At 35.8% G+C, this 24,989-nt stretch overlaps 1 protein-coding gene across 1 annotated transcript in view; it reads right to left on the bottom strand.

The window, feature by feature from the left end:
• HEATR5A (HEAT repeat containing 5A) overlaps nucleotides 1–24,361 on the bottom strand; it is a gene marked incomplete at its 5' end in the record, with an annotated part of 35,355 nt that extends 10,994 nt beyond the window's left edge. The window contains 17 exons of the mRNA XM_008944722.1: nucleotides 1,886–2,065; nucleotides 2,482–2,550; nucleotides 4,072–4,253; nucleotides 4,972–5,211; nucleotides 6,043–6,252; nucleotides 7,400–7,538; nucleotides 12,320–12,489; nucleotides 13,047–13,236; nucleotides 13,582–13,741; nucleotides 14,203–14,393; nucleotides 14,932–15,037; nucleotides 16,556–16,731; nucleotides 16,850–17,013; nucleotides 21,200–21,309; nucleotides 22,067–22,166; nucleotides 23,245–23,397; nucleotides 24,250–24,361. Of these exons, the coding sequence (XP_008942970.1) occupies nucleotides 1,886–2,065; nucleotides 2,482–2,550; nucleotides 4,072–4,253; nucleotides 4,972–5,211; nucleotides 6,043–6,252; nucleotides 7,400–7,538; nucleotides 12,320–12,489; nucleotides 13,047–13,236; nucleotides 13,582–13,741; nucleotides 14,203–14,393; nucleotides 14,932–15,037; nucleotides 16,556–16,731; nucleotides 16,850–17,013; nucleotides 21,200–21,309; nucleotides 22,067–22,166; nucleotides 23,245–23,397; nucleotides 24,250–24,361 (2,652 nt within the window). The remainder of the gene's footprint in view (nucleotides 1–1,885; nucleotides 2,066–2,481; nucleotides 2,551–4,071; nucleotides 4,254–4,971; nucleotides 5,212–6,042; nucleotides 6,253–7,399; nucleotides 7,539–12,319; nucleotides 12,490–13,046; nucleotides 13,237–13,581; nucleotides 13,742–14,202; nucleotides 14,394–14,931; nucleotides 15,038–16,555; nucleotides 16,732–16,849; nucleotides 17,014–21,199; nucleotides 21,310–22,066; nucleotides 22,167–23,244; nucleotides 23,398–24,249) is intronic.
• Between the last annotated feature and the right edge of the window lie 628 nt (nucleotides 24,362–24,989).

The following is a 24,989-nucleotide window of genomic DNA, read 5'->3' as shown; positions in this document are numbered from 1 at the left end:
CAGCAGGCACAGGTGAACAAGCACTTATTTTCTAAACCTTCTGAATCCATTCCCCCATCTAATCTTGATGCAAGAGTCCCAGTGAAGGGAAACCTACTAAAATTCCTGAACATTGGTGCAGTTAACTTCTCTGCTCTTAAAAATTAATATATTACTTGTCCACCTTCAAGTTCCAACCATTGAACCCTGTTATAGCTACAAGACTGAATAACTTATTACCAAATAATATACCTATAATTATCATCCTGACACCACAGCGAAACCATTCTTGCATCTTCTTTTAACTGAAATGACATACTGCAGTTCCAACCAACTTTTCAAAACTATGTATTACTCAGTGTTAACAGTAAAGAACGAAAAGTACAATCTTGCATCATCCACAAACTTCGGGTGTTACCATCAACAGGTTAAATTCTATGTGAGAAGTTTAATTTCTCTAGGTGCCACCCTAGCTATCATAAAAGGCATGGGTATGTTTCAGAGTAGCAGCCCTTTTTAGTCTCTCTATAATGCCCCTGGATGGAAGCTCTTTTCCTCAACTATGAATGAGACATGGGAGATTCAACGAACCTAAAGTTAGCTTTTGAAACTATTTGCCTTCTGCAGTTATGATTTCTGTATCTTTTTCAAGTTTACTAGTTGTAGCGAGTTGACCCAGGCCAGCAATGATGCACCCACCAAGTCCCTCTCTCTCTCACTTCTCCCTGCAAAAGGATGGGGCAATTCCTTCAAATTCTGGAAACAAGAGATAGGCAAGATCCTAAGCAAGAAGGAAGCACCGTGGACTTAAGTGAAATACCTGCAAATTAGAGGCCACAAAAGCTTACTCCCAGTTTAGTTTGTAATAGTTTTTCATATCTGAGATCCAGTAGGAAGTTATCCAGTTTGCTCTAAAGACTTCTGGAGATCTTAATTACAGAAGGGAAGAATCTACAGATCTTCATTTCTTACAACTGAGCCTCACATCTAGTCTGAATTTTGTCTTAGCTTCTGACCAGCCATAGGTTACTATTATATGCCATTAATAAACCTGTTCTCCATATAATTATTTTTAAATCGATCACAGCACCTTATCTTCAGTCTCTGTGTAAGCATGTTTTCAAGGTTTCTGTTCCCACTCGCTAGCTTTTCTCCAATGGCTTTCCTATTTTGCCGAAATCCCTTCTCAGGTACGGACACCAGAGGTTGGTATGTTTTTACTGCAAGTGTTCACATAAAAGCTATGTATTGCCTGCTTTCTCCTTCAAAGCAGTTCCCTGCTTATAGACAAATATATCACACTAACTACAGAACATGCTCATATTTAGCTGGTTATCAACTGTCAACATCCAAGGTCATTATCAGTGCTTTCTAAGATAAATCTTCTAGAGATTACAGACATTGTTCATATTTTTTATTTTTAAATATCAAACCTTACATTTACGTGTATAAAAACAGGCATTCAGGTGACCTGGTTTTAAGGCAGCTAGCCAATGCAGTACTGAACTGATGTTGTTAACGTACAAGAACTACCTGTAAGAAATTAAATGCCAATAGACAATGAGAAAAAATGATGCCTATTTAAAATGGTACATTCAGTGGACCATCACCATAGCCATTTATATCATGCTAATTTAAAATGAATATTGAAATACTAGAACATGTTAAGAAATCCACATTTCTTAAAGTACTAGACATATTTCTTCATTGACAGTATAGTACAGTTTAACTAGCAGTGCTTTTGTTAAGTTTACAAAGTTCATACACTGTTTAGAAGTATCGAAGGAAAGCAAATGACCACCAACTTCTATTTAATGAAGCACGTAAGAGATTACTGAAACCTTTCTGTCTGAAAGGTTCTAACTCACCTATCAGATATGAAGACTATGATTAAAGAGCTACTAACCTCTGCCCAGGCCTTAAGCACAGCCAACATCTCCATAGTTGAGGTGCTTTCATTGTATTGTTGACTTTGTGCTTCCTTCCCAGCCTGCACTTTCACCAAAGAGGATACAAGCAACTGGTGAACCCTTCGAAGATCATTAAGATCACTTACTACACCACTTGCTATCCAGGCACTGCATACCTATTGTAAAACAGAAATAATGAGGAACAAGAACTACACACCACTGGATATTCTCTTTTGCCATCGATAAAATTAAAAAAAAAAACAGATTTAATTTCTACTGAGATAGAGTTACTTTTGGATAATAATCAACATGAAGTGACATAACAGTTTAGTATATTTAAGTAATGAGAGCAAAAAACATTATCTCATAAATAACAGGCAATGCATCAACTCCTACAAAGTTTCTCAAAAGATTTTCAAATGCATAAAATCTTTGAGTTGTTACAATCTAGAGGTAATATGGGTGACACTATTTTGTGTGCACTGAGATTTTGAGGCCAAATGACTTATTTCCTTTTTCTTGTGTGGAGTATCAAGCAAAAATGACATTTCAGAGGGTCTATTATATATGACTTCTGACTTTCACCACTTGCCTGACATGCTTTCGCTGTGACATCAGGAGGAGTTTCAGGAGCAAAGGCAGGCCTAAGTGCTGCTCCAACCTAAAGAGAATTTATACAAACATGTAGTGAATAATTAACTTAATAATTACTTTTCATAAGCAGGCTTTGTTGCAATTTTCCTTTTTAAAGTGTAATTTCCTTATAAGTTTTCTACAGACTGTTCCAGTGAGGCTGAAGAGACAGGGAACACTTGCAGTCATACTTTCATTGTTTTGCTTTGCTTACACTGAAGACACAGCTCTCTTTGAGAGGGGTCTGCAAAGTTGATTCAGTTTTTTCCACATTCTGAAACTGAAACAAAAGCCTGTTCCTTCCTGAACTCTTGACTTGATGAGTAGCCCTTAAAAGAAACAACATTCCAAGCCATGAAAGGCTTTCAAGACATCTAATGAGTGACATTTCCTTACTCAGAAAGAATATAGATTTAAGCAAGCAAACAGCTGAAGTTGGTCAACTTCACAAAGTGAAAGAAGGGGAGAACACAAACTCCATCCACCTAATAAAGAACACACAAAAATACACTGAAACACTAGCACATACTAAGAAACACACACACAAAAAATTCTAAAAAATGAGTTTTGGGGAAAATACATCTGGAGAAAGAGAAAAAGATACACACCAGGTGTGTATTTTAGCTACTTTCACTGCTGAAAGCTATTTTACTACAGGTAATGGAAATTTCTCTTATACTTCTGTGAAAGAGCTGATGACGAGATCAAAGGACAATACCAGCAGAGATACTTTAACAAAAGTTAAAAGGAGAATTATTAGCTCTATTTGCAACCTGCTTGATGGTTTTGGACAGCAAGGACAAACGGTAAATTTTTTTCCCTCGGCAGTTCCAGACTACATTAAGGAACTTCTTCCCCCCCAGAGAAGTGCCAGTAGAAGAGAATTCAAATGGCAAAGGTAAGATCAAAGTGGGTTAGGATGTCTTCAGTGTCAGGACACCTCCACTTCTATAAGGAAAAGATTCAATGCCTGCTAGAAATCGAAGAATGGGAGCTAGATGAGGCTTAATACAGCTGTCTGTCACATTCAATGCAAGTGCACTACAGAATGCAAGATGATCAGGATATCTTCTCTGTAAGTCTCAACCAAGACTTAATTGAAACACACCTTGTAAGTACAATCCATGCTTTTACCTCTTCTAGTTTATTCATTGACCAATATCTCCTCGTGTGATCTCTTGTGTGCAAATGCTACTTAACTCTTAAGCAAAGTTTTAAATTATGGATTTTCCTACTATTTCTTGGAATACTTCCACATTTTGAAGCCACTGCTTTCCAAATAAACCCCCAATGTTCTATTTTGTTTTTGGTGTATTCAAATAGGGAAGAGGGAAAACTGCTGAAACTTGAAAAATTTCAGAGCTGAAGCATTGTATGCTAACTGAAAAGAAACTTTCTTTAGGAAGTTAAGTCCAAAGAAATTACTAGCAGTTTCAGTAACAAACTAACAGAAATCTAACTTTCTCTCTCAAGCAGTGCAAAAAGCAATTTTCTTTTAGTGATTAACTGTAGCTCTCAAGTTTTCAAACCTCTTACCAACGGTGCTTACATTGGCTTGGTATTGCTCCAGAATGACATGCCCTGGGAACTCTGGTTCTGGAACGGCCGCAAACTTCCGCACAACAGTTAGCAATGTTTGAAGCCCAGAAAGACGAAGCTCGTCACTGGGATCTGTGGCAGCCATAAACGCCATCCGGACCACGTCAGCTAAATGCAGTACCAAGAAGTCATCTGAGGAGAAAACAGAGATTAAAAAAGAAAAGAGTTTAATTAAATTTAGTTTTAAACATATTTTATAAGACTGCTCCCAATAGTTGCAAAACAAATGTTTTACTTTACCACAAATCAAGGATTAACTTCAGGCAGCTTACACATACAACAATCTTTCCTGGACATCTCACTTTAGCTGATCTAGGCTCCTTTACATTTGAAGGTTGAAAAAAATAAGGCGCTTAGAATAAAGCATAAATATCTTTATGCATGAAGCAGATTTTCTAAAAAATGAGTTTTGGGGCAAATACTTCTGGATGAATATAGAAAGGTACTCATATTTGGCACTGCACTGCTGCTGGTAATTATGCAAATCATGGAAAGAAAAAAGTGGATTTTTTTGATCATACTTACAGATGGCCAACTGCGGTGTCGCAGGCTGGCACCAGCGATCACCTCTGACTGGCAGTGCTCAGGCAGAAACGATGGCTTCCTGCGCACAAGCCATGAGACCATAACCAGGGAAGTGAGCAAAAATGCTGCAGTGACATGCCAATATTTTGTCAAATAAAAAATTACTCTACACCTTAATAAATAAAGGCTTCTAATCAGAATGATTACAGGTTTCAGTGATTACAAACAACAGATTTATGATTAACTTCATTAAGATGGAAACAGCTAACATTTATTTTAAGCACACTTTTCACTCTGTGAAATTCTTCCAGTGCTTAACACATACCTCTTGAATCACGTTGTTTTCTTTCCTGAGCCAAAGTTATGTCAAAATGTGCACTGCCTGCATTTTCACACTGGCTTATAATTTTACAAACACACTCTGCAGCAAAAACTCTGGTAGACCATCGAGGATTACTGAAAGGATGGAACCTCTCATCGCTGTCAGATGTTAATACAGATGCATCATCCACTTTGGCAGTTTCCTCTTCTTGAGTGGTGTCTACTGAAGCTACTGTATTGAAATCTGTATTTAGGATACGAGAGAAAAAAAGAGGAAATGCAATATTCTTTCTTACTATAAGTGAAAACTACAGAAGGACTCTAAAGGAAATCTCTTCAAAGTCCAACTCTAGCCTCCAACTCCTCATGACTCCCTTCAACCTTGGTATCTTAAAGTAAATGCTATAATTAAAACCAAAATGTAACAAAACTGTCTGCATTTGGTTGATATTGCTTGCTGGAAGACAAGGTCAACACCATAAAAGTAAATTAAGAACTGCAGTGAAAGAAAAAAAGAACTTTTAAAATAGGTGTGACTCATTAGAAGGTAGTACCTTTCCAAATAAGAAAATCTAAATCCAACAGGCTTTCCTCCTCCACCACATGTAGAGGAGGGTTTTGTTTCCCCCCAATATTCAGCACAGAAATTAACCTGCTCAGGAGTTTCATTATGATATGTTAGACCTGCACCTTTTCTGTTATTAATAGACGATCTGAATATTTTCTTGTAGGTAATTGCACAGGACACACAAGCTCATATGTACTCTGCATTTCTATTTCTGACATGGAAATAAGTTAACATTAGGGCTATAACTCAACAAGAATATGAGGAGGGAAGACATACTGAAACATTTACAAAACTTTGTTCAGAAGGGAAAAGGCAGTCAGAAGGGAGAAAGTCATATTCCTTCTGAAAGAACCAAGTAGAAGGGTCCAGTGTTTCAATGGGAAGGACAATGACGCACTTCATAAATGTCAAACATTCAAGAAACATGAATACTTTCCCTCAGTGACTACTGTACTGCTGCAGGCCTTATTTTCATTGTGTTCTCAACTACACTGTGTTGGGACTTACCAGCAGAGGCAGCAAGAACATCTTTACAAAGCTTCAACCAAAAAGACAGCTTTTCAACTGCCATTGAAGTAAGCATATGAATCAGAGTCTCTTTGATATCCTGGCACAATCTTTGATCCAATTCTTTGTCCAGCAAGCCCAGTAATGCCCCCTCCAGGCCTATTTCTCTGATGTTAACATCTGCTAAGAACAAAGTCTGTGAGCTGAATGCTGTACATCACAAAACTGCAGTAATGACCACAGAAACTTCACCAAAGGTTGCACATAGTATCTTGTGAACAAGTACACAGCCCTGAAATACTTTTGAAATAACAGAATTAACTGCTGTAATACCATATCTAAATCATGTCAGTACAAAAACATTGAACTTTAATAGATATATTCTAACAACAGGAAAAGTTACGCTGATGGGGAAAAAAAAAAAAAAAGAATCCTGGTCTGAATTTCACATAATCACCATCACCATAGCATCTGAGCTCCTGAAGAAAAATATCTTTGGCCATCTGGTTCTTTCACATGGACTTATAATGTAATTCTAAACCAAATGTTTTACTTAAAAGGAAAGTTAAAATGATTCTCCAACAAAGCTCAAAACCAGACACACGGTTCACAATTTGTTAAATGAATATGACCAAGTTTTATTTGCCCAACATTAACAACTTTAAAAATCAGCAGTTTTATAAAGTGGCTATAGCCTAGTATCTTTTCTGAAAATTTCCAAATAAGCTGGAATTGAAATCGAAAGTGAAATAATTTATTATCACTGTTCCCTCACAGGAAGGCACATGAGAATGAACTAGTGATCATTCTCAGGCCTCGTAGCAAAAAACCCAAACCTTAAAGAAGTTAAAAATTCTATGGATACCAGCTGATCAGGACTTAACTAGTTTTCCAAGTAAGTCAACAGCAACTTTCCTCAATGAGTTTTTTATGGCTTCCCTCAATAACAGATTTTTGATATAAAAAGAGATCTATGTGAGAAAATAAAATCATGAATACGCATGTAAAATGCAGGACTATGAAGCAGTTACTACAACAGCTACTGGCTAGTTAGGCTTAGGTTTCTCTGGACCTCCACCTGCATTTTCTCATTTAATGACCCTCACTACCTACACTATATAAAAATCATTAGTAAGTTCATTTTATCACTAAGAAAGAGTTTGGATAATTCCATAATTTATAGACAAAAATAAATTGTGAAAAAGTTACACGTTTTTGAGGTATAGAAAAACAAGTAAAACCCTTTTGAGTTAAAGATTTCAAGAATGTGTCAAAGTTTTCATACCCATAGCAGAGGGTCTTTAATATTCACTAACAATGTGTCAAGCTCTTTGATCTCAAAACTTCAATACTTTACCTGGAGTAAAATCCTCTCTGCTCTCTTTAACTAATGCAACAGCATATTCTGATACCTCAGCAGCTTCTCTTTGCACAAGTTGACGTAAGCAAGCTACCACTGCACGTCTCAACAGTAAGTATGAGCTACAGAGATTCACCTGAAACATGCAAGAAGAAACAGTGAGGTGGCTAAAAACCCTTTAAAGCTATACCTCAGCAAGGCTGGTGTTTTCTGAACAACTGCAGTTACAACAAATCTGTGAAGTCAGTAAGCATGTAATTGATGCTATTTTTGCTCAGCTTTTTTTTGTTTTGTTTAAACCCCAAATGAAAGGTTTTGCAACTCCTGTAATCAATTTGAATATGTCAGTACTTCTAACATTTTCTCTCCAAAGGTACCTTATAAGACTGGTTTGGGGATGGATCCAACACCCACCAGTATTGGTAGAAAGACTGCAATTAACTTCAATGACAGCTGAATGATGGTCTCAACGAACAATTAACTCTATTCTTCGACTAAAGGGTATATGTAATAGGCTTGAGAACTCAGCACAAGCAAAAAATCATTTAAATCACCCTCAGATGTACATAGAGAAATACCAATGTACGCAAGGGTGAGACAATCAGGCTTTAGTAAATTTGATGCATGAAAGGAAGTTTATAAGCAAGGACAAAGAATGGCTGCTGCGATCTCATAGCAAAAAAATATGAAATATTCAGATTACACTAAATTACATTCTAGAGAAGGTGAGAGGAAGGGTGAGAATTACTGCTGAATGTATCACAGAGAGGTCAGCTCTTTCTAGCAAGAAAGTTTATAGCGTCACCATATTTTAACACCACCAAGCATTTGGTTTGGTTTTGTTTGGTGTGGTTTTTTTTTGTTGTTGTTTTTTTTTGTTTTTTTTTTTTTTTTTTTTTAGGGTGGAGCTTTACGATTTTTATTTGCTTGCTTTCATTTTAAGAACATTCTGAAAGGGATCCCAAAGATAAAATGAACCAGTTGTGTGTCCAGGCAAGATGGCTACACCAATATTTATGCAGTTTCTTTTAAATTAATCGTAGGTTACCATCAATATGTTATTCTCTCCAACAAAGAAATTGTGTACCCTTAACTGTCACCATCTTTAAAACAGACAGAGCTGAGCATCTGCTGCAGGGAAACCTTGCAGTAAGGTCCTGCTCCTCATGTGTCAGCAACAGGTCAATGTATGTTAATCAAAATTACTAATATATATTAGTTAAAATACAGTTAAAAAAACAACTTAAGGACAGAAAGATAAAGCGATACAGAATTCCAACTGTTACATTAACAAAATAATTTTGTCTTCTGAATTTCTGAGCAAGCATATGAATCTACAATATTCAGAATTACATATTTATTACACACAAGGACACGCTCTCTGCATAATTCTTCTGGAAGACAAAAAACCTGACTCAGTAAGTATGCCTGCCAGACACCTTAATTGAAATTTAAAAAACAAGTGAGGTTTTTAATGCAACATTTATGCAAGCAGGCTACACATCAAATTGGACATGCATAAATTTCGTGCTCATTTTTAATAAGGGAAAAAACAAAGGATCCAATCCAGGCTACTGAATAATGCAAGTTGCACATTTTTCACCTCTCTCATTCTCCCACATTCTAAGCAGGGGACAGGACTAAGTAACAGACAGAAAATGCAAGCATCACATACAAACTTAAATGATCACACAATTCCCTTTCTGTGCTTAACACGTTAAAACCAAAATTAAGCCTTACTAATCACATAAATGAAATGTATGTCTGCCATCTGCAGAAAGTTAGGAAGGGTCTGGTTAGGATGACAATCAAAATGCCACTTGACATGCTAAAAGAAATTACATTAAAATGGTTAAAAGGAAAAGATAAAAGATCAAATAAAAAACATCACTGCAAACTGCAAAAGTTTAGGATTAACAAGGCACAGGGACCTACCAACACAGAATTATCCAACAAGATTTCCTGCACAAAAACAAATGACAAACCAGTCATGACAAAACCAAAATATAGATATCACAGTGATACCAACCACACATGGAGACCATTACATGTAAATTCAGCACAGATGAAAATTCAGAATCTCATCTCAAAAGATACCAAAATCCTAACTTGCTCAGTTCATTTATCTTACATTTAATGTTGAACTTAAATTGCAAGCCAGCTTCCCTTAAAATTCATAGTTTGACAGTATCAAGACGACATCACAGCATACTTATCAGCATAGTATACTTACCATGTTTCAAAACATCTGTAATGTCTTGCAGCTGAAAACTGGTGTTCACTACATCATAAACTTACACTGATAAGCTCTTTAGAAGTCTGTGCTCACCTAAGTTAGCACTAGAGGTAATGCTACACATGATTAAAAGCAGATGATTACTACTCCACTGGAGCCAAGACAGGGTAAGCATTACTGTTAGATGCAAAACCCCGTGAAAAAAGACCCAACTAACAAACAAGGAAAACGTTCAGCATCTGAAGAAGGGAAGCTAGGTAATGACAGGCACATGTACACAATTCAGACAAACCAGCCAGGGAAGCTGTGTATCCACCAACTGAATCCTCCTATTAGTGCTACCATAGTCGCACACTGAATGGTAGAAACACTCTCAGGAATCTGAACCATCTCATGCTCTGGGGGGTGGGAAGACAGGTGGAGGAGGCAGCAATTGTGCTGGCATGCCTAGTGCTATGTTTATTAAGAAACAGAAAAGAAATAAAGACAAAAAGGAAAGAATGAGAAAATAAAAAAAGTCTTTTTCAGAATTTTAAAAATTTCTGAAGACATGGAAATCTCTGGAAATCCTGGGAAATAAGGCAGAGGGGAGTTCGTTTAAATGTTACTAAAAAAAAAAAAAATCATTTTTCTATGGACAGAAGGGGAAAAAAGTCACTTATCTGACTACAGATTCTTTGCCTCTCCTGTTTCTCTGCCTTAAAGAATGCAAAGCTGAATATCCACAGTATCTAGCATCCAGCTTTAATACTCTACTTTCCTTTAAAACTTCAAAATGTGTTGGAAAGGAGGACTGTCAGACCTTGTTCTGCACTTGCAGAAATTTATTAACTCATGGAGAGTGACTTGTTGAGGGTCACCTTGCAAGGCAACAGAGTGAATAGCAGATTTTACGTCCAGCCCAATAGTTCATTGTGCTTTCTTAGCAAGATGGTGATTTAGTGGGTGGACACTAGATGGATGGATGGTGATTTTTACAAATACAGAAGTCTGCCTGTGCAATTATCTTCCCACAGACTTGCAAAGTACACACTCAAACATTCTTTATGACACTCTTGAAACACATATTGACATTTATTGAATTGCCAGTATCAGCAACATTGGCCTTAGTTCTGTAACAACGTCATGAGAATGACAAAAGTTCATCCATGTAAGACCACCAACTCCCTTGTGGACTCCTCCCCTGTGAAGTTCACAATTGTTTCTAGGGTAGAGGTGAACACACAAGGTGTATACAGATGCACATATACACACACACTTGAGCTGTGAATCACGCTTTTCTTAGTTGAGTAATTTAATATTATAAAGTTCACAAAGTACTGTATGAAGTACTTTGAGACAACCCATAAAAACAATTAAAAAACAGAGGTACTGTACAGACAGGACAACTTAATCATGATATCCTCTTTATTAGTAGGTACTTGATATTAGTTAGAGGGATCACACTGTACTTCGACTTTCATATGATCCCAAATGGTAATACATCCTCTGAGCAAGAGAGTGACTTATCTGCTTTGTTGTGATTTTATCAATGTAAGAAAAAACTGTGTTTTACCCAGAGAAGAGAAACGCATAGCTGGTAGATGGTAAAAGAAAGAACACTGCAGGTGAGTTCCAGTTCTTCTGCAACTAGTATATCCATGCCTAACACAATGTGGGCCTGAAAGAGCTTCTCCTTCAATTTTTCCTGGTTCCCACAATCATGATTCTAGTCAAACCGAATTAAGATAAATGGAAGGAATCTAAACTTTCTACAAAATCAATACATAGTTACTACTGATATAGAAGTGCTTCATCCCAGGGGAAGATGTGAATACGAACTGTGTTAAAATAGAAGATAAGAGACATTAAAAAGACCCAAACACTATACCTTATTTTGTCTGAGTTTTTTTCTCTCTCTCTGATTTACAGGAAGACTAGATGGTCTTATTAAACAAAATGAAAAAAAAAACCACCAAAAAACTCTAGCTAGCCCCTGAAAACCCAACAAGGCTAGTAACTACCAGAAAACTATCTTTTGCTTTCTTCATAGATCTAAGTGCTTCAGAACAACAGCTAAAGACAGAGACTTTGGGAGGGAAACAAAACTAAAAACCTCCCAGGAAACAACCCACCACCACCACTTTGTCAAACAGGGATGAGAGTTTTGCTGCTTTTCTCCAAAGACCTAGTTTGACTTTCTCATGTAAGTGTCAGAAATATTTATACTGACAGCCAAGAAGTAAGTACATGGAAGCATTAGTGCTACAGGAATTATGAAATAGAGACATCTACAATTTTTCATCATAATGAAAAAATAAACCCAAACGAAACAATTCTCAGTAATGAGTACAAACAATTTTTTAATTTTAATCAGTCCTTCACCTAAGACACAAAAAGCAACAGAGGAAAAAAAAGTGGCCAACATAAAGTAGCTGGTAAAAACCCATCACAAAGCTGTAATGGCAAGAAGTTTAGAAAGCAAAGATTTCTACACAACGTGCCAATCTTATAAAGCGAAAGCAGAAACTGGGGGGATAAAAAAAAAAAAAAATAGAGAATACTTGCCTGTAAGAGTATATGAAACAGCTCATCCCTATGGAATTATCAGTTACTCTGGTTAAAGAAACGTGCATTTTTCAAGCGTTTCTGACCAAAATGGTTTAAAACACAAGGACACAGACTAGTAAAGGTATACTCACACATAGGCAGCTTACAAGGCTAGATAAGTTGACATGTCGAGGAGCAAACATGTGAAGCTGCTGAAGGCAAGAGATGGCTTGAGCTTGAACAAAGCAGTCGGGATTATCCTGCATCACTGCACAGCCCAGGAGGCAGGAAGTTCTTGTGGCTGAAACGGTTGTACTGCTGCCTATATTTGGAAGAAAAAAAGATCTTTGTTTTTAAACCACCATTTTTGACAAAACACGATAACCTGTCTATTCCCCAAGCCACATGTAACTCTCATATGCTTCAAGGATATTTTCTGTATCTGTGTTATACCCTTACACCAATGAGTAAGTATCATTTTGCTCTCTGGAAACTTCAGTGTCCAGCTATCTACAAGTTGATTTAGATGCAAATTTTAAATGTCTGCATCATAACTAAGACATAGACTGGTTCCTAACTCCTGAAACAGGAATACTTCCTGTTTTCAAGCCAAATGTAAGAACTATCAGCCTAAGGAAAGGCTTGGAGAACCAGTTCAAGCAAGTGAAAAGATTTCAAAAAGAGACACAATTTTTGGAAAACTGGCAGTCATGTCTTGACTGCACAAATTCAAGGCCTGTGAAATACTGCCTTACAAAACAAAAAAACCCCACTGAGCATCCAATGTTTTGTTGCTAAATTTTGAATTACACATTCAAACAACATTTAGCAATTCTGCTGCTAAATCAAACAAAGCTGAGAGTACAGTATGTTGCATACCTTGCAACTCAGGGCCCAGTGTGGTAATAAGTGCATTTAAACAGCGACCAAGGCTTTGGTGAACTTCAGCATAAGCAGGAGGCACAGTCAGTAACAACATGAGAACAAGAGATAAGGTAGCTTCCACATGCACATGATACAAAGGGCCAGCCAAATCTACTATCAGTGACAGAGAGTGAAGTGCCCATGCCTGTAAAATAAGAGACACAGTAACGTAATGTCTATAAGATCTTTTTAAAACTTGACAGTTCAAGTGAAATTCAGTAATTAAGTGCAATACAAGTTGCAGTTTTTGGTTCTAAGGGGACATGTGGAGAGGTTAGAGAGAGAAACTGATGCTTAATAAACCATTTTGAACATTTTACAAGGAACTGCAAATTATGGAGTTAAGGTTTTCATTTTCTTTGCTGCTCCAGCCATCACCTCTGAGGTATGCCTAAGAAGTTGTGAAGTGTTAAGTCTTACAAAAAAAACCTTGTACTCCAGAAAATAAATCAGTTAATTTGTAACATATTTTTAGATAAGTGACAAGTACCTGTACATCAGGAGAAGTACTGTCCTGAGATAAAGTATAAAGGATTCCAACGCATGCATTCAGGTGCTGAGTAGAACCTATTCCTCCCAGGTACCTGTACAGACATCCCAGAGCCAAAGAATGACCTGTTCTTGATATCACATCCCTAGCAGACTTTAGCCTATTTATTATAAGGAAAGAAAGCTGTTAGTGTAAACACCAAGACTGATACTATGTAATAAACACATCTCCAAATGGAATTTCTAGTACACAATTGTCAAAATATTTTATTAGACTCTGTTATATTGCCAAAACTCTAAGTTGATTCATCATCTCTTATCTGAAGGAAGTACCAAAAATATTTTGGATATACTTAAATGATGTTTCTAGAACAGCAGCCAATTTAGTTTATTTGGAAATCTACATGCTTACTTAAAGAAACTTCTTAAAGGTCACCAAAACTAAGAAACACATGCAGAAGGCGGGCAATGCTTTTTTTTTCCTGCTTATGTCTGAAGTGACACCAAATTCATGAAGGAAAACAACTGTTAAAAATTATTAACATGTATACCTATATAGGTAGATCTCTCCAACATTTTTATAAGCTCAGCCACTAATTTACCACACTTTTTTTGAACTTACTTGTCAAAACTGACTTGTGCTAGTCCAGCAGTGAAGGCACTGTCAGAAACCACCTGTGCCAATCTGGCCAAACACTCTGCAGCAGCACATCTTAGGAGTGGATTATTGCTTTCCAAGGCACCCATTACCAATGTCACGGCTGACCTTCTAACTTCTTCTGGACCTAAACTTCCCTTGCAGTTAGCCAAGTGCTAAAAATAGGTATTAAATATATTAAACAGCACGACAGTATAGGAATCAGAATGTGTTTTTTCTGTCAGTCATGCAAAAATTACAAGACCTACAGAACAAATTTTATTTTCTTCCTCTTTCATCTTAAGAGTGTAACTCCAGATAAAGAATCACAGAAAAGCAACAAATGGCACGTAATTATGAGATTAACAATCATGACATATTAATTTTCACAGTAATATGAAAGAGACAGTGATAAAGACAGAAAAGATACAAACAGAACTTTTTCATCTCTCTGTTTGAATGACACCAATATGGATGACAGTACACTACAGGGCACTAGAACGGGCTTCCCATATCCTTTAAGAGAGGAATATGCTTTCCTACGCACTGTGACTCTTCAGCACTTAAGAAAAGCATGGCATCACAAAACAACAAAACGAAACAAAACAGGACTGATCTACACCTTGATTGTTATTGAAAACAAGGACTTCTGTGTAGACACATTTGAACCAACTGATGCCATGTTTTAGTGACAGAGAGGCAGAGGAGATTTACCTTTAAGGAAGTAGCAAAGGCTGACACAACATTTAGTTGTACTATTTGTTGCCGCAATCCTTTTGTTTGCTTTATGGAATTCAGCAACTGTTCTATCACCTGGAGCCTTAAACAAAAACAGAAAAGAAACCACAGAATTAAAAATTGAGGAAACAAATTAAGCTTTCTTATTTTATTTCAAAATACATAATAAAGCCTACTTATAGAATCAGAAGTGGAACAAACCTGTTACCCTAATTCTTGAGCATTTTCCTTCAACTGGCATCCCTGTCTACTACAAAAAAATTTCTGTATTTCATATTAGAATAGGTAATTAACTGCTCTATGAAAATGAACTTTTGGCCTTTGTTTCTCTAGAACATATGTACTCAAAGATTATCATGTATCTAAGTAACATTAGACAGACGTTACTAAAACAAAATGTATGGGAATGATGCCTTTTGACTTACAGTTGAGAGAGAGGAGGGGGAAAAAAAAGAAAAAGAAAAAAAGAAAATAATTATCTACAGGAATTAGTTCAGGTCTTGAGAAACAAGTCAAGATAAACAACCACCAACCTCATAATGGAAGGGGCAAAAATCCAGACAAAGAGAATCCCTCTCCTCTTTTCCCACCCAAAAAAAAAGGCTATTAGTTTATAAGGAAAGATTTATTTCCTTATTAACATAAGAAAATAAATGCAAGTCAGAAGAACATACCATAAAGCACACGGCAGTTTTATTGGCAGGTATGTTCATATACAAACTGCTGCCTCAGGATTACACTAAATGCTGAGCATTCTAAGCAGGGAAGAGGTTAAGACTCAGGCCTCACATGCTAAGCACTCATTTCTTGTACGAAATTACAAAACTATCACCACCTGTAATGAGCATGATCGGAGGTCTGACTAGAGGTGGCTTCAAAAATATAAGGCTGTTTAGTTTAAAAACAACTTATTTGCTCTAATGCTGCAGTCAAGAAAATTACCAGCAGCACACAGAATAAACAAAAGCATTCAAAAATTTTGAGGAATTTCACGCCTCAGCAATCGTCGTGCTTTATAAATGTGAAACTAACCAAAACACCATGTGTACAGCAGGAAAATACACACACCCATCCCTACACACACCCCCCCAAAAGAAAGTGTGTGTTCCCTTTCAGGAATTCTTGTACATTGACAGAACTGTGTTAAGACACACACACTTTTCTTCCCATCCACTTTTTATAAAGAATGAGGCAGGATAAGAGTTAAATTTTACTGCAGCTTCCTAGACCACTTTGGTCCTTCTTTGGATCTAAGGTATTTAGCAATTGTGGTTTAAGCACTATAAAAATTGTGTAATAGGTCTTAAAATAACTTTTTTGATCTGGCTATCGAAACAAAACATTTTTTTTGGTCAACAGAATTTACTGTAATGACAGTAGCCTCTTACTGGATGTGCCTTCTCAGTGTGAGTAACTTCAAACAGAAATTCTAATAATTTGTTATTCTGAATTATATTATTCAGATAGTTTACAGAATCCACTTATACAATTCATTAAGAACTGCAAAACTTAAGAAGTTTTCTTCTGCATTCAGTCTCAAACACTTCGACCACCTTTTAGCATCGCCCAAATTCCCCAACAGTTAGAGTTACTACTTTACCTGTGAGAATCTGCTATATGGGAAAACATAACTCCAAAAAGATGAGTTGCTGCACTGATAACAGACAAAATGGGAGGTAGTGGCTTAGGTACTGAATCTCCTCTTGCAGCTTTCTCATAAATTGAGTGGGGGTCGTACTCAAGGCTGCCACCAGCTATGCTGTTACCTAAAAGGAGCTGTAAGAATGAAAAAAGTGGTAAGTTGTATTTTTGACCAAGTCAAAGACAGCACTGATGCAAATACCTAGACCATGATGAAAACACGGTAACACTTTTATACTAAATCAAAATTTACCTGCTCTTCGATAAATCGGTGATCAGTCTCCTGCAGTAAGGGACCAAGTAAAACGAGATCATTCTCATGACAAAGAGGTGGAAGCAAGAAAGTAGAGGCATTGATCTGGCTATCTGGCACAGTCAAGTCGGCCACTAGCTCTCTTAGAACAGCACAGAAGCTTCCTTTAAATTAGAGGAAAAAAAGTTACCAAAATTTTTGGTTAATTACTTGCTATAAACAACTTCAGTAGCAAAATATTTATACTGAAACAGCATCACACATAAAATTTTTCTTAAGTCTTCATACAGTCAATTGTAGAACACTCTTGCTACAGGGGAAACAACAGAGCACTACCTATGACAGCAAGCTAAGCACATAGAGTAATCTAGAAGGAAAAGCAGAGACATTTACCTTTACAGAAGGCATAGTGCCATACAACTGCTAATCCAGCAAGTTAGTTACATTTACAGTTGAAGTGGAGGAGAAAAGGCAGTTACAAGCACAGACATATTTTCTTCTATTTCCTGAAAGTTGATGCTGTGGAATGTATTACATAACCATGCAGGAATACTTGGACTTGGCAGGCAGATGTAGATAAAAATGTCCATAAGTTTGATAAATAACCAAAAGCTGCAGAATGTACTCCAGTATTTCAGGAGTTTGTGCTCAAAAAGCGAAGTATGAGGAATTTACTGCAGATTACATAATGGTAATTTACACTGGTTGTTAAAACTTACATTTATTTTTGCACATGGTATTTCAGACAAGATAGTACACTATGCACAGCATCATTAGGCATTCCAGCTCAGACTATTTTAGGTTATTAAAATAGTCCCTGCAGTGAGAGAACATTTCCAATGCTGAACCACACAGGCTCCCCTGGTAAGTCAGTCGTGTTCAAAAACACTGGAGAACTATCTTAAAGAATGCACAGTCTTTAGGCAAATATTACACAAGAATTTATATCCAAGGCATTAAGACTGCAAAGTCAAGTCTCATGAATTGGGAAATATCAGCATTAGGGAGGCTTAGCTTCACATAACCAGCTCTTTGCATTCAGCTCTTTGCATTCAGTTTTGCTGCTAGATGATCACACATCACACAAATCACCTGTTTTCACTACAGTTGCTTGTAATTTTTCAACCTACAGAAATTCCAAAATGTGGTTCAGCACAGTTATCAGCACCTCATAAGCACAAGCAGAACCATTTATATTGTTGGAGCTTGTAGCTGCAACCAGATATTTTATCCTTTCTGAATTTTGAATCCATTCTGAGAAAACTCAGTTCCTCCCTCCTAGGTCCCAAACTCATGTCCCCATCAGCCTCTCTGCTCTGCTGGCATCTGTTCCTTTGCCCACTTCCCTGACTAATTAACAAATATGTCATTCCCAAAATGCTTAACTCAAATCTAAAAGCAAAAGGTCAGCACTATCAAATATATTCCAAGATGCACAGATAGCCTGTGAAAGGGACAGAAATTGAGCCTTTTAAAAAACCACAATAATTAAAAACAACCACCAGAAACTGCTCTTTCATTAATTATTACCGATCACAAATTAAAAAAAAAAAATCTCTATGAAACCAGCTTTTCAAATAAAACTTAATTTGGTTCAAAATTGCTGAGTATCTCCATTAACATTTATTTTAGTCCCAGACACTTGACCATCCTCAATATGTCAAATAGCATTATTATCTCAATGTAAAGCACTTCAAAATTTTGAGCCAGAATGCTGTTCCAGCATTCTAGCTATTCATCTCATCCTATTAAGAAAGAGAAGTGAATGTTTGTATTCAATTTTATAGTTTAGACAGTGGAACATAACAAGCACAAAAAGCTGAAGACTGAAAAGAACCCTAATGAGTTCTCTGACAAAACACATTAATTTCAGACCACAGAAAACATCAACAAATCTAATAATCAAAATTCAAATTACTGAGATTATTTGTGTGAAATTCTCAAATTGGACATTATAATAATTAATTTCTTCACATTAACTCATAGGAAACAAATGTTTTAGCCTCAAAAACATGAGCACAGCATAATCCAAAACTAATGACACATGAAAATGATCACAAATATGAATCATCATCTTAGAAACAGAAACAGCTTTTCCTGACTTAACATGTTCATACTTTGGATCAGCTATATTGTAAAGTTTTAACTGTTCATACGTGATGGAAGACAGCAATTGAAACATGTTAAATGTATTCCACTGATGTGCAAGTTAACCTAACAGATTCTTCTCCTATTTGTCATTGCTGAAATAATAAAAAAAAAAAAAAAAAAAATCAGCTACTACTCATGCACACTCACAGTGAACCTTCATAAAACTCTGCTGTTGGAGCAGATACTGATTTTCAGTTATGACAGAAAGCAGTGAGAGAAACATCAGAGAGGCAGAAAGAGAGCAGGAAGGACCAAGCAATGCCGTAACCAGCCTCAGAATCTTAGGCCTTAGAAATCTGAAGGTTCGAATGAAGAGGCTTAGAGCTATGAATAAAGGAACTGTTTTCAACTTTATTTTGCTGGGTACTTTCTTTAGTTCTTCTTATGCTAAATAAAACAAGCTTTGCACATTATTTGCAAATAATAAAAGCCTGAGTTACAGCTCCTAGTATGTGTCTCCATCACCAATTTTTTTTTTCAGAAAGAAATAATTTGCAGGTTTCTAGCCTCTGGCTAGCAACCCAGATCAGAAAATGAAGAGAGAAGAAAAACAAAGCAAACAAACAAACAGAAAAACCCAACAAAACAAACACACCATGAACTGGTAAAAGCTTTTCATTCAATGGGTCACTCTGAGAAACACAAAATATGCCAGGCTGTACAACACCAGAGTATTCCTAATATTCTTCCTAATGATAATGACTAAAATTATTTTGAAAAAAACACCCCAGGTTCCATAACCATATTGTTTTTCCCTAATAAGTTATTTTTAAAAAAAATCCTAGTATTTGTAAAGACAAACAGTTTTTGCATGAAGCTGTCATACTGAAAACAATATGGAAAGGATAGTATTTTTTTCCAGCTTTACCTTAAAAACTATTTTTACATTTTGAAATGTTAAAATACGTAACAGACAGATCTTGAAAATAAGCTCTGGCACTCTCATACTGCCATATTTCAAAGGCGTGGATAATCCAGGCTAAATCTGTCAAACTACTGCTTAGATTCTAAGGCTATTTACAAAGCTTTCAGCAGGGTGACCACTTATTTATAGCAAACTATTTAAGCTTTTTCTTTCTGTGTTTGTTCTAGAAAGCAGCATCCTCAGCTAGGATGCTCTTGCACAAGAGTCAGGCTTGGTAGGTCACATTCTTTTTCAATAGACCACATCCAAAAAGCCCAAGCACACCAAGAAACTGCCAACTCACCCATACCCAACTATCTGTATTTTATAAAACACTGCCCCTGTAACGAATGAACAAAAGAAACCATTTGCTCTAAGGGATGGAAGTGTCATTTTCAGACTTTTCAGCCTGAGACACAAATGAGCATTATACACCACACTTCAAGTGTTACATAGAGAATTCTAATGTGGTAACAGCTTTAAGGCAAAGGTCAAAGATTTGTCCTTAATGAAGACTCACGAAGCAGTTACCACTAGATGGAGCAGATTATTTGTGTAAGGACTCCCTCCATAATACAGAGGACACAACCAATCCAGTGCCTGGCTGGCTCGTATTCTCTCTGTCCTAATTAACTACTCTGTACTTCTCTTTACGACTGTCAAAACCACCCTGGTTCCTTATTTCAGTCCACACAGTACTCAATATGCAAACAACGTGGAGACGACAATGGTATTTAGTGTCTTAGCTCAACTATTAGACCTAATTGCAGTACATAGTTATTAGAGCAGAGGATTAGATTTTAAATATTGCTAATTATGTTCCACTACAAGAAAGTCTATCCCCAGGTTTTGTTTAAAATTTACACAGGATCAGATTAATATATCTGTAATACACAAGTCTATTTGAAGCAATTAAATTAAATTCTTTCAATGTACTATATGCAATTGATTTATGGTAAGAATATGCTTCTTGGATTTAGGATTCAATGGAAAGTAAAACAAAGTAAATTTTTCAAACAGTTTAAAATCGCAAGGTTGTCTGCCTTCAAGTTTCAACTAAAAATAGGAAAAAAAGTCTATATTTGTAATAGGAGAGGGGGAAAACAAAGATCACGAACACTAGCTTTTCAAAACCACAGTAACTTCACTAGCATTTCATCAAATTTAAACAGAAGGAATAAAATGCTTTACAAAAGGTGGAACTAATTACTGCTAGCTGAATATATGTTGAACAGAAACTTAAAAATGAGTCCACAGCATTTAAAATGGATTTCTCTTTGCAAGAAAAAACGTACCTTCATAGGTCTTTGGAGGCAATACTGCTAGCAATTCATAAAGTTTATGTCTGTAAACCATTGATGGCATTTTTAAAGAATTTCCATATGATTTATATATTGAAGAAAGCCTTAAAACATAAAAAGCACATCAGAGATTAATTAAAGACTTCAAGCATTATGCAATAGACCAGTTTCATTTGTACCGCACTACTGAATACTTTAAAAATCTATACATATAAGTGTAATTTCAACTTGCATTACCCCTAGTAAAAGCAAAACAACTTCACATGTTCTGACAAAACACCTGTTCTCTATTTCCAGTTGTTTTTATTGAATACTAGAGAAATAAACAAGGTTTTCAATTTCCTTCAATTGTAGCTGTAATTATTCCAATTGACTTTTTTGTGGATCTAGGTCTGTAAGTTAGTTTAGAGCTCAAATACATTAAATCACTATATAGTCTGAAGGCAAAAGTTTAAAAATTATAAATCTCTGTCCAGCTTAGCTTTGAATCTAAATATAAAAAATGCCCACATTTAAAACTTTTTGTCCACGCATATACTTGAATTTGACTTTTTATTTATAAAAAATGACCATGCCTAAACATTAATGTGTATGTTTGATTAAAAAAGTTAAATAAAACCACTAACTTAAGAAAACCATGCAATAATTTCCTATCTTTTATATACCATACTGGCATCTTCAAGATAATAATAATAATTTACACCAGCTAAAGTCTTCAGCTAAACAGGTGAATTCTATGCTCTGAATTTTCTACCTTGAAAAGAAAGTTCTTTAGAAAGTGCAATGAATCAAATACGAGAAGATTATCATGTAGTTTCTCAAAACCAGAATCTCATTTAACAGTTTTATACACACACTCACTGTGTCAGTAACTCAATAGCACTTGGGAGTGGAGGAAGAAGCCTCTGAACAACTTCATCTGTCAGAAGACCAGCACAGTGGGAAACAAAGCTTTTGATAGCTGGAAAAGGAATTGTATTTTAAATTACTTAGTGTGAGATACCCAGAAGAAAAAAAAAAAAAAAAAAAAATCACATTAGTGAAGTAGTCACATTATTACCTCGCTAATAATTTAAAAGTAGAAGAAAGGATGCAGATAAAAAAAAGGTAAGATATTTTGACCAATACTTAAGAAACTGGCAAAAATATCAGCTTGGATATTCATATCCTGACTTTTATTTGTGTATATAAATGCAAACAATTTGTTGCTTTTTGTTATGAATTATGGGATATAACTCAGCTTCATGGTAATTCCATTATAATAATAAAAGAAAAAAATATGAGAATTACGATCAGATGACCTACTGCTTACTTTGCTAGTTATTTAAATGTGGCTTAATTACTGTACTTTGAGAAAAAACTTACATGTATCCAAGTATTTTTCAGTATTTACAGAAAATTACATTTGAGTTAACTTTCCAAAAATAACCTAGAGAATACACAGCATTACAGATCTATATCCAAAAGACATAAAAAAACCCCCACCCAAACAACAATTAATTGTTTAGGTTACTTCCAAAATGAAATTTCACATTTTGGATAGATTTTAGTAGTGAGAGAGAGAAGTAATCACTATACTAGGGTTATACATTCTGCAATGAAAAGCCCCCTTTAGTAATCTAGAACACATGACTGAAACACATTAATTATTTGAAGATCACTGGAGTCAGTCATCTCTTGGAAGTCCAAGTTCACAGTATTTCATGATGAAGAACTGCAACCTCCCAGAAAGCAGCCCCAAACATGGAACTCATTACTGGCTGAGAATTGCAACTTCCTTATTGTGATTTTTACCTGACTCTTCTCACTCTCACAAATGTGTTTGACTGACTTACCAATTCTATTTTGCTTACAGCAAGTTACCTGTTATGAAACAGAACTTCTGTTTACCAAATACAATGGACTGTATAAACAACAGAACATACCTCCCCCCCAAAAAAAAAAAAAGTCAAGATGAAGTACCATTGTTCTTTCAGAAGGAAAAATAAACAAACAGCTCAACTATAAATATGCAGAGAAAGACAGTAAATGCTGCTCACCACAGAGAGCACCAGCACGACCTTCCAGCGTTACTTGCCAGGTAAATGAATCTCCTCGTGTCTTCTCTGTTTCTAGGTCTTTAGGAGACGATGGGAAGATGCACTTCCATAGTAGCAGCATTCGTGGCAGATGGTGTTGGACAACTGCAGGACCTGTAAACATCAACAGCTGTCATGCCAATGTAAAGATTAATAAAAACTATATTTTCTCTTTGGTTCTTCTCTATGTTCACAAAATCTATAGTTGTGAACAAAACTTTTAGTCTTCTCATATATAATTTCTCAAATATTTACTGTCTTGATACTCTGTTTTCATACATAACTACACACCCCCTGACAAATTTACTAGTGTGCCACCAAGCCAACTATAATCTCTGCTTTTCTAAGTACAGATTCTATGGATCACCAACATAAAAAAAGAGATGTGATAGTGATGTTCAGAAAGGCAAACATTTGTCATAGGCTAATGCACAACGTGTGTTTTCCCTACTCTAGGAGAAAACTGGGAGCTGTTAGTCACAAGTAACAGCTGGAAACAAGAAAGGTACCTTAAAAATATGAACAGATAAATTACATTCATTAGTAATGTAGTGATCATAGTCAATAATCTGACCACTAATAAATACCAGAAAGTTCTGTAAGATTTCCAAGGCCTGACAAGAGGGAAATGAAAATGATTAGCTCATTTTGTGCTGTGATAGATGTTAAAAAATATCAGTATAATTCTTCATAACAAACACATTTGGTTAGGCTGACTTAGAAAATTATCTTCTACATTTAATGGTCTTAGTCACTGTTTTTCAGACATTGCTCCCAATTAAGTAATAGCAAATTTGAACAAAATTATTTTCTAAAATAAATTTTATCTAAAGATTCCAATTAATATTTGCTTTTTTAAAATTATCTTGCAGCTGTAAATTAAATGAAACATCAAAAGAACTAAAGTCAGAGACAGAACACAGAACAGCTTAATGTCATTTAAGAAAAACTGTAGGAAGCCGCTACCTAATGTCATGAGGGCAGCTATCAACAGCCATCCAGCCTGAGTTCGCTGCAGTGAAATGCGACTGCTCTGAGAAGCAGAACACAGCAAATCCTCTGCTACTGCCATGATTACCTTGAAAGTCAAAGAGAAAAAGAGCATCAGCATCTCAGTAATCCTATTTCTGTGGCCCCAAACAGAATGCTATCAATAATGTCATTAAAAACCTCAGTACAGAGAACATCCTTCTATCATTTTGTTTTCACAGTATAATTTATTTGGACAGTATAGACAACATCCTTCTAAAATTTATTTGCACACTTTTAAAACGTCACGAATGTGTGCACATTAAAGTTTGTTTCATAAAAGTTTGTAATTTGTACCCCTCCAAAATGTCAAGAAATATTAACAGTCTGAAAACACTAGTTTCCTTAATTTCATAATGCTATCAGGTAGTTGCAAATGAAGAAATTTAGCTTTACAGCTTTCTGATAGAGTTGAAGTACTTGATTCTAAAATCAAAACAGCAGCCTTGTTAAATTATACTAGTAAAACTCAAACATCTTCATATACTTAAATTACCTGTAAAACAAAATCCTAGAAAGGATTTCGTTTACTCAATTCTGACAATTTTTCTTTCTATATACTAGAAGAATCATCTTATTTTTGAAGGATTTATTTGAACTGAAGTATAAGCACTACTACAAAAGGCTACCCAAGTCACGAATTCTTCTGTTTTGTAGATGCAGGCAGATGATATTGA

The sequence above is a fragment of the Merops nubicus genome, unplaced genomic scaffold (assembly GCF_000691845.1).
Source record: "Merops nubicus isolate BGI_N331 unplaced genomic scaffold, ASM69184v1 scaffold9697, whole genome shotgun sequence".
Classification (NCBI taxonomy): Eukaryota; Metazoa; Chordata; class Aves; order Coraciiformes; family Meropidae; genus Merops; species Merops nubicus.
This window is presented reverse-complemented; position numbering and strand designations above follow the sequence as displayed.